We start from the raw sequence: 13,770 nt of genomic DNA on the forward strand, positions 1-13,770 counted from the left end.
GGCCAAGGGGTTTGTTGATTCAATGGCTCCACATTTTTATCTCACTGTTCCCCATCCCTTCTTCCTGGTGTGTGAATTTATTAAGCCGCCACTGAAATATTTTTTCCTCCTTTAGCATCTCCCTAAAAAGCTAAAATGCTCCTTGCAAGGAGGCCAGGATGGAATTGTTTGGGATTTCTGCACCGTGGATGGGATCAGGGTGGAAAACCTTTGAGTTTCCTCCCAGGTTGAGAAATCCTGGACACTTCCAGAATTCCAAAATAATGTTAAATTAAATTAAATTCCAAAATAATATTATAATTTAATTAAATATTAAATTATGCTTGGGCATAAACGGATGAGGTCGAGATATTCCCCCAAAACCACTGGAAATCTGTGGTAAATTGTCACTTTTCATTGGAATAAAGCCTCTCCCCTTCCCTAATTCCTGCAGAGTCTGCAGAGCCTGGTGAGAACCTCCAGAGGAAATCCAGCAAGGCCAAGTTGGGCTCTTCTCCTGTGCCTCAGCTCCAGCCCCAGCCTGGCTCCCACTCCAAACCCGTCCTGCCTCCAATCCCGCCTGGACGGAAAAGCTCCAACCCCTGACGGGCCCCTCCATCCCAAATTCTGTCACTCTGACTCCTCCTCACCCTGCTTTTCATCTCTTTCTCTTCAAAAATCTATCAGATATTATTGCTGAATCCATTTCTGATTACCTCTCTCTCAAAAAAAAAAAGTTATTTATTTATAACTTTATTAAAAAGTAATTTCTGTGTTTCCCAAAGCCACAAATTATTTCCCTGGGCTCTCCCAGCTGGGAAATGGTGGAGATTTTATTTTCCTAACAACCACAGGGTTGTATCTTCCATTAATTTCTCTCTTCCTTCCTCTTCCTATATTATAGATTTAATTGAGGTGTGGAAGCGCCAGGGCTTCTGAAAATATTGTCTGTATCATAGGACTGGTGAATTATTTAGAGGAGGGATTTCAAGAAATGTTCAGAGGGAAATTGGGAGTGAAAACCAGTTCAGAGTTGGGGTTTTTTATATAAAATGTGGTTGGAGTGACAATTATTTGATTTGCAAGTGGATTTAAACAACCTAGCGAGGATTCATGAGCAAAAATGAGAAGAATTATTGAGAGCCAGCTGAAGGGGTAAGAAATGAGTGAAAATTTGGGTTTTCACAAGACAATAAAACCCCTGAATTAACGTTTGTCCTGATTAATTTTTGTTGCCTTCTACTTCCAGAGCCCTTTTACCTCAGCAGGTTCCTCCTCAGAGCCCTTTCCCTGCACAGAAAATGGGATTTTGTGGGATTTTTGTCCCAGTTTGGAGCCATGGAAGAGCCCAAAGTGTCCCTTGTGGCCAAGGGTTTTGTTGATTAAATTGGATTAATTGCACCAAGCAGCTCCGGGTGGGTCGTTCAGATTCAGGGAGCCTCAAATTCCAAAGGTTTTCAGGAAGCCCTTTCCGTGGAGCAGCTGGCTGGATGCTCAAGCTGAAGATCAGCAGCTCCTCCAAGGTTCCAGCTTCTGGAGGATTTTGGATTTTGGTGGATTTTGGATTTTGGTGGATTTTGGCAGAACAAGAAGCGATTCCGTAGCCCTGGGGCAGAGGGAGCTCAGAGCCAAAACCGCAAAATTTGGGAGTGGTTGTTTTTTTTTGGCCAAGACAATTCAGTGAGGTGAGTGCTGGGCTGGACTGGAAATCCACCCAAAAATCCTGCAGGGAATCATGGAATTATGGAATAGTTGGGTGGGAAGGGACCTTAAATCCCACCCAGTGTCCAGGGACACCTCCCACTGTCCCAGGGTGCTCCAGCCTGGCCTTGGACATTGCAGGGCTCCAGGGATTCTCTGGCAATTCCATTCCAGGCAGGAATTCCTGCCCAAGTTCCCATCCAGCCCTGCCCTCTGGCAGTGGGAGCCATTCCCTGTGTCCTGTCCCTCTGTCCCTTGTCCCCAGTCCCTCTGCAGCTCTCCTGGAGCCCCTCCAGGCCCTGGAATGTGCTGGAAGCTCTCCCTGGATCCTTCCCTTCTCCAGGGGAACATTCCCAGCTCTCCCAGCCTGGCTCCAGAGCCTGAGATTGGATCCAGCTCCTCTCCAAGAAATTCATGGACTGAGGGGCCTCTCTTGGAATCTCAGGAAACCATGAAGGGTCTCCCTTCCCTTTCCCTCTCTTTTCTATCCCCATTTTCCACAAAAATCCCTCTGAATGGATTCTGAGTGTCCCAAATCCCAGAATGCCGGAATGGTCTGGGTGGGAAGGGACCTCAGAGCTCATTCCAGGGACACCTCCCACCATCCCAGGCTGCTCCAGTCCTTCCTTGGACATTCCAGGGCTCCAGGGATTCTCTGGCAATTCCATTCCAGGCAGGAATTCCTGCCCAAGATCCCATCCAGCCCTGCCCTCTGGCAGTGGGAGCCATTCCCTGTGTCCTGTCCCTCTGTCCCTTGTCCCCAGTCCCTCTGCAGCTCTCCTGGAGCCCCTCCAGGCCCTGGAATGTGCTGGAAGCTCTCCCTGGAGCCTTCCCCTCTCCAGGTGAGCCCCCCCAGCTCTCCCAGCCTGGATCCCTGGGAGCTGAGGGGCTCCAGCCCTGGAGCAGCTCCATGGATTCCTCTGGATTTGCTCCAGCAGCTCCAGGCTCTGCTGCTGCTGTCTCCAGGGCTGGATGCAGCATTCCAGCCATGTCAGTCTCTCCTTCCTTTCACTCCCATCCCTGCCCAGTTCTCCCAGCCACCACCAGTTCCACACTCACCCCCAGCTCCCCACTCTTGGAGCAGTTGCTCCCTCCTGCATAAAACAAACCAAGTTTTCCCAGGATTTCCTCACCTTGGGGTACAGAATCCTGCAAAGTCCTTGTGCCTCTTGAGTGACCTCAGCGATTCAATCCCCTCCTGTTCAAAGGAAATTTTAAACTTCCCAGTGCAGGAATTTTATCTTTATTTGGATTCTACGGAGGACACAGGTGGAGGATAAATATTCCTCTTATTTCCCAGCTGGACAAAGAAATGATTTGTTTTCCCTGGGCAGGGGCTCGCTTGTATTTGTTTCGGAGAATAACGTTGGAAAATCATCTCCAATTTTGCAGTCACTTCTTGAGCCCTGAGCTCCCAAAACTTCCACACGTGGGATCCCACACGTGGGCCAGAGCTTGCATGGAAACAGGAAAAGGGATTTTAAAAGCACCAGGGAGAAGCTGAATTTCCTGGACTTGACAAATTATCAATTTCTTGCCTTTCCTCCCTCAGCTTTTCTGCCATTCCCTCTCTCGTGCTGCCTTCCCAGACTACGGATCAAATTCCTGACCCAAAAATTCCTTCCCCAAACATCTGGATTGTGCTGCCCTTTCCTGCATCCTCAAGTGTGGAGCATCTGGCTGAGGCTGAAAGCAGAACCACAGTTGGATTGGATTTCTGATATTCCAATATTTACATTCCATTTCCCAGATCTTTCCAGGGAATTCTGGTTTTACCGGCAGGGAAAAGTGTTTGGATCCCAGCAGAGTCCCAGCTTGAACTGGTCAAGGTCAAACTGAGCCTGGAGTTTTAACGATTTAAAACTTTTTGAAGAACCTCAGACTCCGATGTTTTGAGGATTTGAATCCCTTTGGAGAAGCTCAGATTCTGATGGAGACCTGAGGCTTTTTGGAGAACCTGAAATTCCAATGGTTTGAGGATCTGAGTCTCTGGAGAACCTCAAATCCTGATTTGAGATTTTGAGTCTTTGTGAGGAGCCTCAGATTCTGATTTGAGGATTTGAATCTTTTCAAGGATGTGGCAGTGTTTTAATTCAATTATGTTCTCTGTAAAAGTTTGGTTCTCTGTACCCTCACCCCCCCCTCATTAATATTCCTTTGTTCCTTCACTCTCCCTCACAGTGAGTTATTTTTAGCCCACATTTGTTAGATGTGTCTGTTACCCTTCCCGCCTTTGTAACTCCCCTCCTACCCTCTCCTGATTAGTCCACGTTATGTATCCCCACCCCTGGGTCCCTCAGCAACTGTTCCCGGTTGGCTAGTGATAGCCAACCACTCCCCTTGCTCCTCCCAGCCAGCCCCTAACAAAAACCCACTGCACCCTCCCTGCCTCGGCCAGTTCTGGGCTGAGGAGGTGTTTTTAATAAACCCTCTGTGCACTCAGAACTGACTCCTCCTTTCTTTCCACTGCCTGTCGCTTCAACACCGCTCACAAGAGCCTCTCAGGGATAAGAACCCAAGGGAGTCAGCCCTGCCTGCGCTGCTTGCAGGCTGACCCCACTGAACGCCTGTCGCCGCGCCTGGGCTTGCCGGGGACAGAGTCGGTGGACTCTAGTGGGCACCGCGACAGCGTTTCTGGCGCCCAACGTGGGGCCCTGAAAAGGCGCTTTCTGTGCCGCCAAGGACCTCACGGACAGGATTGGTGGGTCTCAGCGAGGCGCTGAGCCCACCCGGAAAATCCTTGGACGTCGCGCCGCCCCGGGTCCGAGCAGCCTCTTCGGAGGAGCGCTCCCCGGGGAGAGGAGGGTAGCCGGCTCTGCCACACTCCACAGAAGGTCCTCCTCACGGCAGTGGATTTCCTGGAGTCGCGTTCCAGCGCCCGCACCAGGGATTTTTTGAGGTAAGTATAACCCCCCTTGACCGCAGGGTGGGTTGGTGGGGATCAGGTTCCCCCGGTAGCAGCCTGTGAGGGAAAGCCCCCTAGGCTGTGGTCGCGCGGCCCCGGGGAGCGGGTTTTTTGGCCCCCTGCCCCGGTTTGGTAACCCCCTGGTGTTTTGTGTTCCTTCAGTTACTTTAGGATTTTTGTTTGTGAGAGTGAGGCTGCCAGTTGTGGGTTTAGGTTTTTGCTGGGCAGTCCTCTTTGTTAAACGTCGCGCCCCGGCTGTTTGCGGTTGCGGTCGGGAGTGTGTGGTCACCGGATTTTAAAGCGCGCGGCGGTTTCTGCTTTTGTTGAGATTTTTAGTTTTCCGGCTCCAGGAAAGACACAGACAGGATGGGTGCTTCCCTGTCTGCATCCCAGAAAGGGGTTTTTTATGTTTGTGTTGAGTTGCTAGAAGTTAATAAGGTTCAGTTTTCGAAAAGTTGTTTAAAAAGGCTGATTCAATGGATTTTCCTGCACTACCCCAATGTGTCCCAGACGATGGTCCGCAACTCCCGATTTTGGGAGTCGGCAGAAAAGAAATTACTACAATTGGGAGACGTCAGGGACAAGGATACACCTAAATTCTCCTTTTTGATCTTACAGTTAAAATCATCCACAGCAAACAAGGGAGTGCAGAAAGATCCCCGGAAAAATCAGCCTGCCCCAGTTTACCCTCACCCCAGTCCCAGCCCCTCTGCCCCTAGAAGGGGAATTTTAAAGAGAGCGGCAACCCCGAGGGCTGCCAGCCCAGGCTCTCTGCAAAATTCCCGATCCCCCAGCCTCAGCAGTCTTGGCCGGACTGCTGGGGACTCCTCGAGATGCCCTGGCCAGGCTGACCGAGGACCTTACCTTCCCCATGCTTCCCCAAGTTGTAGACCCAAAGTTAAATTTAATTTAAGTGCGTCACACCGACCACAAAATGGCGGCTGTGATGCACAAAATGGCGTCCACCCTACCTCGTGGTCGTCACCCTCCCCTCCTCCCCAAAATCCTTTCCTTTTCCCTACCCCCTCCCACTCATCCAACCCCTTCCTTCCTATAGCCCCTCCCTCAACCCCTCCCAGGACCCCTCCCACCTCCAGGACCCCTCCCCCTCCCAGGACCCCTCCCTCCCCCCCAAAGGTCCCGCCCACACACCCTGCCCCCCGACACGCCTCTGAGGCGGAGCCAAGTCCATCTCCCCGCCCCGGAAGGAGGCCATCTTGCCACCAAAATTCCCACGCCCCCTCTTCCGGTTCCCACGGGTGGGAATCTGAAGACAGGAGTGATGGGGAACCGGAAGTTGCTCTCTCTGCCGCGCCGGTCACCTACCGCAGAACTCGCGGGGGTGACAACACAAAACCTAAATGGCATCCATTTTCCCAAAATATAATTAGAGATCTTTGCAAGGCGCACAAGGACTATGGCAGGGAGAGCCCATACTTCCGGGGCCTCCTCACGGCGGATCTCGCAGGTGTCCACGTAACACCAGCTGACCTCCGACAGCTCTTCTCCTGCCTCATGAGTGGCACGGAGTTTAAGCTGTGGGAAGCAGCATTCAAGCAGGCACTGCGAGAGGCCATGCCTCAGCTGCCTTTCCCTGCTCTGGATGAGCAAGGCAACCCGCTTTCCCTGGAATTACTTTCTGGTGAGGGCACCTACGTTTCCCCGGAGTCCCAGGCAGTCCTGATACCCACACCAGTCCTTTCCATTATTAGGGATATTGCTTGCAAATCCTTTTTCTGTCTGCAGCCCCATGCTCCTATGCCACCATACACAAGTATTAGGCAAGGCCCTTCAGAATCCTTTGTTGACTTTGTTGAAAGGCTCACCAGAGCAGTCGAAATTCAGGTGAAAACAGAGAGTGCGCGGGAAGGCATTTTAGAGGAACTCGCTTTCGTTAACTCCAATGACCTGTGTAGGCAGGCTATTCTAAGTCTTCCTTTAGATCCGCCCCGCACTCTCCAGTCGATGCTGCAGGTGTGCCAACTGAAGGTGCCTTTCCTCACACGGCGGAACCCACAACCTCCTTCTCATCCGCCTTTTTCACAAAAGACTGTGCGTGCTGCAGACGCCGACCAACGCAATCGTCGTCGTCCACCTCCACGACGCCCTTCCTCCGGCAACCGCCCCGGTCGCTGCTTTTTCTGTAAGGAGGAAGGTCACTGGACTGCGGACTGCCCCAAGCGACCATCTCAGCAAAGGACTCCGACTACACCTCCGGGAACGCCTGTGCCTTCCCATGGACACCAAAAAAACTAAAGGGGGAGCGCGGGTCCACCCAGCGTGAAGACCCCAATCGGGTGGACCGGGCAGGGAATTCAAAAGGGGGTCAATCACAAGGAGACTTTTCACCGGACTGGACAACTCTTCAAAAGGACATTGCCAAACCAATACTCACCACCTCTTCCTTTTACGAACCCTACAGGTTGCATCTCACCAGCCCGTTGCACCTGAAGGACAGGGACTTTCACTTCGTGACCATCAACCCCAGGAAGTTGCGCCACTGGCCAATGACCGGCGAAGGTAAGTTCATCGTCGTCGGTGATTGCAAATACACTCCGCAGGAGATTGAGATAGTCCCGGGGACACTTCACAACAACCCCAGGGCCCTCATTCTCTGGCTGCGCTGTACTCATCCGCCCACATTTTTGCCCAAGGGCCAGGTCATCGCTCAGGCCATCCCATGCGGTGACCCTGAACACCTCACATTCACAGTCAACACAGTGCATTACATTTCCACACGAAAGCCCTTGGTGCGATGCACACTCACTGTGGGGGATGAGTCCGTTGACAAAGACCTGGTCTTCGACACGGGGGCGGATGTGACGATCATCCCCACCGCGGAATGGCCGTCGCATTGGGCCTTGGAAGACGTGGATGGACAAATCCAGGGTGTAGGAGGGTTCCAATCAGCGAAACAATCAAAAAGCGTGGTACAAATTAAGGGGCCAAAAGGACAATTGGCTGCTGTTCGTCCTTTTGTTTTAGACTACAAGGAGCCCCTGCTTGGAAGAGACCTCATGGCCCAGTGGGGGGTCACAATTGACATTCCCGACCCCTCACAAAATTTTCGGGCAGCGGCTGCTGAGAAGCGCCCGACCCTAAAACTGAATTGGAAAACAGATAAACCAGTTTGGGTCGAGCAGTGGCCGCTAACAAAAGAAAAATTAAAGGCGCTTGAAGAGCTCGTGGAGGAGCAGTTGGCTAAAGGCCATATCGTGGAAACTAACTCTCCATGGAATTCGCCCGTTTTTGTCATTCGTAAGAGTGACAAAAAACGATGGCGCCTCCTCCACGACCTCAGACAAATTAACGATGTCATTGAGGATATGGGGTCTCTCCAACCAGGAATGCCTTCCCCAACCATGCTGCCCCGAAATTGGAATCTGGCCGTAATAGATATAAAAGACTGTTTCTTCCAAATTCCTCTTCACCCGGATGATGCCCCACGTTTCGCCTTCTCGGTTCCTTCTATCAACCGAGCGGCCCCAAGGAAGAGATACCACTGGAGAGTGCTCCCCCAAGGGATGAAGAACTCTCCAGTGATGTGCCAGCAATACGTCTCTTCCTTGCTGCACCCCGTGCGCGCAGCCGCGGAGGGGGTTGTCATCCATCACTACATGGATGACATCCTCGTTTGCGCGCCGACGGAGGATGAACTTACACGTGCGCTTGACCTAGTAACGGATTCGTTAGTTGCTGCAGGGTTCGAGCTGCAACAGGACAAGATTCAAAGGATGCCACCCTGGAAGTACCTGGGTCTGGAAATCGGTAAGAGGACCATTGTTCCTCAAAAATTGGAGATTCGGACAGATGTCCGTACCCTTGCAGATGTCCATCAGCTCTGCGGTGCTTTGAACTGGGTAAGGCCCTGGCTAGGTCTGACCACTGAGGATCTAGCCCCTCTTTTCAATTTATTGAAAGGGGGAGAGGAGCTCAGTTCTCCTAGGGTGCTTACCGCAGAGGCAAAAGCAACGTTGGAGAAGGTACAGCAGGCGATGTCATCGAGACAGGCACACAGGTGTGATCCCGAGCTTCCCTTCCACTTTATCATCATGGGTAAGCTGCCACATCTACACGGGATCATTTTTCAATGGGACACACGCGCAAAAACACCAGTGCACAACACCAAGGGCCAAGGCAGAAAGGACCCTCTTCTTATCATAGAGTGGGTCTTTCTCAGCCATCACCGGCCCAAGAGAATGACACAGCCGCAAGAACTCATGGCTGAGCTAATCCGCAAAGCAAGAACGCGGATGAAGGATTTGGCCGGATGTGACTTTGAATGTATTCACATGCCAATTGGGCTTTCAACGGGCCAAATGACAAAACCTATGTTGGAACACCTGCTTCAAGAGAACGAAGCACTCCAATTCGCTCTAGATTCCTTTACGGGGCAAATTTCAATTCATCGGCCGGCCCACAAATTATTTAATTCAGAGGTAGCATTCAAATTGGCTCTAAGGAGTGTCCAGAGCAGGAGACCTCTTGATGCTCTGACAGTTTTTACAGACGCGTCCGGGAGTTCTCACAAGTCAGTGATGACTTGGGAGGACCCCAAAACTCGGCAGTGGGAGGCAGATATTGAAGTTGTTGAGGGTTCACCTCAAATAGCCGAGTTGGCCGCTGTCGTCAGGGCACTTGAGAGATTCCCTGGACCTCTCAACATTGTAACCGACTCCGCGTACGTGGCGGGGGTGGTATCTAGAGCAGATCAGGCCATTTTACAGGAGGTGTCCAACACAGCTCTATATGAGCAGCTCTCGAAATTAGTCAAGCTTGTCTCCCACCGAGAGCAGCCATTCTATGTGATGCATACTAGGTCACATACTGATTTGCCAGGGTTTATTGCTGAGGGTAACAGGAGAGCTGATGCTCTTGCTGCCCCTGTAGCGATAGCCCCATTGCCTGACGTCTTCGAGCAGGCCAAGCTCAGCCATCAGTTATTCCACCAGAACGCGCCTAGTCTTGCTCGACGCTTTCACCTCACGCGTCAGCAGGCTAAGGCGATCGTCGGCTCGTGTCCTTCATGCCAGTCCCATGCCGTGCCTACCCTGCATGCCGGAGTCAACCCCCGCGGGTTGGAGAGCTGCGAACTCTGGCAGACGGATGTCACCCATATTACATCTTTTGGGAGACTGAAATACGTACATGTATCCGTCGATACCTTCTCTGGCGCTGTCTATGCCTCTGCGCACGCAGGCGAGAGGGCCCAACATGCCATCCAACACCTTGTTCAGGCCTTCTCATTCATGGGCATCCCCAAGGGGATCAAAACAGACAACGGCCCTGCGTACACATCCAGGGAATTTGCCAGCTTCCTGCAGCAATGGGGAGTGGAGCACAAGACAGGCATCCCCCACTCCCCCACAGGCCAAGCAATCGTGGAACGGACCCACCAGGAGATCAAAAGGGTCCTTAAACAACAACAGAGGGTATTAAAGGTGGAGCCGCCGGCGATAAGATTGGCCAGAGCCCTTTACGTCATCAACTTCCTGAACTGTTCTTTTGAAAGTCCCAACCCACCAATAACTACACACTTTGGGTGCAACAAAGAGTGGCAATACGACCCTAAACCTCCTGTGCTGGTGAGATCGCCTGAGTCAGGGAAAGTGGAGGGCCCATTTGACCTGGTGACGTGGGGGCGTGGGTACGCCTGCGTCCTCACGCCTACCGGGATCAAATGGGTACCCTCCAAGTGGGTGAAGCCGTACATCAGAAGGAAGAGGGAGCGTGAGGATGGTGTGCCGCAGGTTGCCTCGGCGGCATTCCGCCGCCGAAGGAAAGTCTCCTCCCGACCCCCTCTCCCCACTTTGTGGGAATGGGACCACACCCTGCCCTTCACTTATTTCAGTTAACCTTTTGTCCCCCAGTTTTATTTTTCAGGCCCGGACCCAAAATGCTGAGCCTCCCGACCATCCTGCTCCTCACCAATCTGCTAGCGATGAACCAAGCATGGATTGTCCCGCAGCCTCGGACCAACGTGTGGGCTTTGCTAGCTAAGTCATTGGGACAGGACCACATCTGCCTCAATGAAGCCTCCGCCTCTGACCCAATGTCCACGTGCCTCGTGGGGATCCCTTTCCAGAAACACGAGCTGCCCGAGAGATTATTGTACTATGCACACCGCATAAGCAAGGTAGCCCCCCGTGGTAATGCTTTTATCACCTGGAGAAATTTCTTTTTCCATTTACAAAATTTGAAGGAAGAACCGCAGGAGCTGGAACTCCTCGGTTCGGCCAAAGCCCCCTACTGTATTTATTTCAGCAATTCGGCGAACGCTTTGGACCCCAAAACGAAGCATGTGGTGCAATCTAATGCACTGTATCGTCCAAGATCATGGTGCAGAGGAATTACCCAGGGAATACTCCCCCCACAAATTTATAATCACCCCAAGAAATTACCCAAGGGAGTTTTCATGATTTGCGGTGATCGGGCTTGGGCAGGCATCCCCTCTCATCTTTCCGGAGGTCCGTGCACCCTAGGGAAGGTAGGGCTGTTTACACCCAACAAAACTCAAATTATGGGATGGAAGGAAAAGCAACAAAAACAAAGTGGTGCACATGGATTGGCTGTTTCTAAAAGAGATCTTAAGACATTGGATCCTGATTGCAACTCGGAAATTATTCATTGGAGCAAGGCTAAAGGGGTTGCAATCACAATCTTTGCCCCATGGGTCTCGATTGCAAAGGCCATGGGCGAATTGGGACATTTGGAATGTTGGGTGGCGAAGCAAGCCAATTTAACCTCCAGTACCCTATTCAACCTCCTTCAAGATGAGGACATAACGAGACAAGCCACCCTCCAAAATCGGGCGGCCATAGATTACCTCTTACTCCTCCACGGTCACTCGTGTGAGGAGTTTGAGGGTCTATGTTGTTTTAATTTATCTACACGGGCAGAGAGCACACGGAGACTCATTGAGCAGATGCGAGGCATGATTGGTGATATAAAGAAGGAAACTGATGATTGGATGAGCAATATTTTCAAGGGTTGGGGGCTTTCAGGTTGGGTCGGGTCAATTTTAAGAACTTGTTTGTTAATCCTATTTATTATTTTAATTATCAGCATTGCGTTCGGACTAATCAGGAGAATGTTGTTTAAGTTAGTTTCGAATTCCACATCTCTCCCCACTCCGGCTGCTGCTCGGGTCACCATGGCCACGGCTCCTGATGAAGACTTGGAGGAGTTTGAAGAGGAGTTTGATGAGGAGGACAACGGCGAAAATCTACCTCATGATCAGTGGCCAACACAGCAAGAATGGTTCGCCGAATGCTATCCAGACTCCGAGTACCTGCCGGACCCCCCTCAGTTTCGTTCATTTTAATTAAAAGAAAAGGGGGAGATGTGGCAGTGTTTTAATTCAATTATGTTCTCTGTAAAAGTTTGGTTCTCTGTACCCTCACCCCCCCCTCATTAATATTCCTTTGTTCCTTCACTCTCCCTCACAGTGAGTTATTTTTAGCCCACATTTGTTAGATGTGTCTGTTACCCTTCCCGCCTTTGTAACTCCCCTCCTACCCTCTCCTGATTAGTCCACGTTATGTATCCCCACCCCTGGGTCCCTCAGCAACTGTTCCCGGTTGGCTAGTGATAGCCAACCACTCCCCTTGCTCCTCCCAGCCAGCCCCTAACAAAAACCCACTGCACCCTCCCTGCCTCGGCCAGTTCTGGGCTGAGGAGGTGTTTTTAATAAACCCTCTGTGCACTCAGAACTGACTCCTCCTTTCTTTCCACTGCCTGTCGCTTCAACACCGCTCACAAGAGCCTCTCAGGGATAAGAACCCAAGGGAGTCAGCCCTGCCTGCGCTGCTTGCAGGCTGACCCCACTGAACGCCTGTCGCCGCGCCTGGGCTTGCCGGGGACAGAGTCGGTGGACTCTAGTGGGCACCGCGACACAAGGAACCTCAAATTCTGATGGTTTTGAGCATTTGAATCTTTTTGGAGAACCTCAAATTCTGATTTGAGTCTTTTAGGAGAACCTGAAATTCTGATTTAAGTATTTGAGGTTTTGGGAGAACCTGAAATTGATATTTGAGGATTTGAGTATTTTTAGAAAAATCTCAGATTTTGATGATTTAAGGACTTCAGTCTTTTTGGAGAACCTCAAATCCTGATTTGAGGATTTGGATCTTTTTGGAGAACCTCGAATTTCAATGTTTTAAGGACTTCAGTCTCTGAAGAACCTCAAATTCTGACATTTTAAGATTTTGATCATTTTTGAAGAATCTCAAATTCTGATGGTTTGAGGAATTGAATCTTTCTGGAGAACCTCAAATTCTGATTTGAATCTTTTGGGAGAACCTCAGATTCCGAGGAAGATTTGAGTCTTGCCTGGGAAGATTCAAATTCTCAGACCATGAGAATTTTGAGTCTTTTTTGAGAACCTCAAATTCTGATTTGAGGATTTGAGTTTTTTTGGAGAACCTCAGATTCTGATGGTTTGAGGATTCGAGCCTTTTTGGAGAACCTCAGATTTTGATGATTTAGGGATTTTGGTCTTTTTGGAGAACCTCAAATTCTGATTTGAGGCTTTGAGTCTTTTTGGAGAACCTCAAATTTCAATGTTTTAAGGACTTCAGTTTCTGAAGAACCTGAAATTCTGACATTTTAAGATTTTTTTTTTACTCTTTTTGAAGAATCTCAAATTCTGATGGTTTAAGGAATTGAATCTTTTTGGAAACCTCAAATTCTGATGGTTTGAAAATTTGAGTCTTGGGAGAAGAATATTCTCAAATTCTGATTTGAGAATTTGAGTCTTTCTGGAGAACCTCAGATTCTGAAGATTTGAGTCTTGCCTAGGGACCTCAAATCCCAAATTTCCTCCGCCCCAACCGCTCCATTTTCCCACTGGTGCTGGATTTGGGGACACCTGGATCTGACGGTGGGGTCTTCTCCTGAACCCCACCCAGCCAGGCTGAGTCTTTCCCATTTTCTCTCATATTAAAGAAAAATGGTGAGTTGTCATTTAGATTGGATATTCATGGAAAATTTCTTCATGGAAAGGGCTGGAAGTCCCCATCCCAGGGGGATTCATTTCAGAGCAGTGTGGATGTGGCACTTGGGGACATTCACTGGTGGTGGCCTTGGCACTGCTGGGAACGGCTGGATGATCTTAGAGGGCTTTTCCAACCTAAACAATTCCAGGATTCCATTAAATTTTCCAGCCACCAGCAAAGCACGAAAGG

At 50.5% G+C, this 13,770-nt stretch overlaps 1 protein-coding gene across 2 annotated transcripts in view; it reads left to right on the forward strand.

The window, feature by feature from the left end:
• LRGUK (leucine rich repeats and guanylate kinase domain containing) overlaps positions 1-700 on the forward strand; it is a 57,535-nt gene extending 56,835 nt beyond the window's left edge. For both annotated transcript variants that reach the window (XM_063397134.1, XM_063397135.1), the window contains one exon: positions 434-700. In XM_063397134.1, coding sequence (XP_063253204.1) covers positions 434-585 — 152 coding nt within the window. In that variant the 3' untranslated portion in view covers positions 586-700. The remainder of the gene's footprint in view (positions 1-433) is intronic.
• Positions 701-13,770: the final 13,070 nt, after the last annotated feature.

This window comes from Prinia subflava, chromosome 4 (assembly GCF_021018805.1).
Source record: "Prinia subflava isolate CZ2003 ecotype Zambia chromosome 4, Cam_Psub_1.2, whole genome shotgun sequence".
NCBI lineage: Eukaryota > Metazoa > Chordata > Aves > Passeriformes > Cisticolidae > Prinia > Prinia subflava.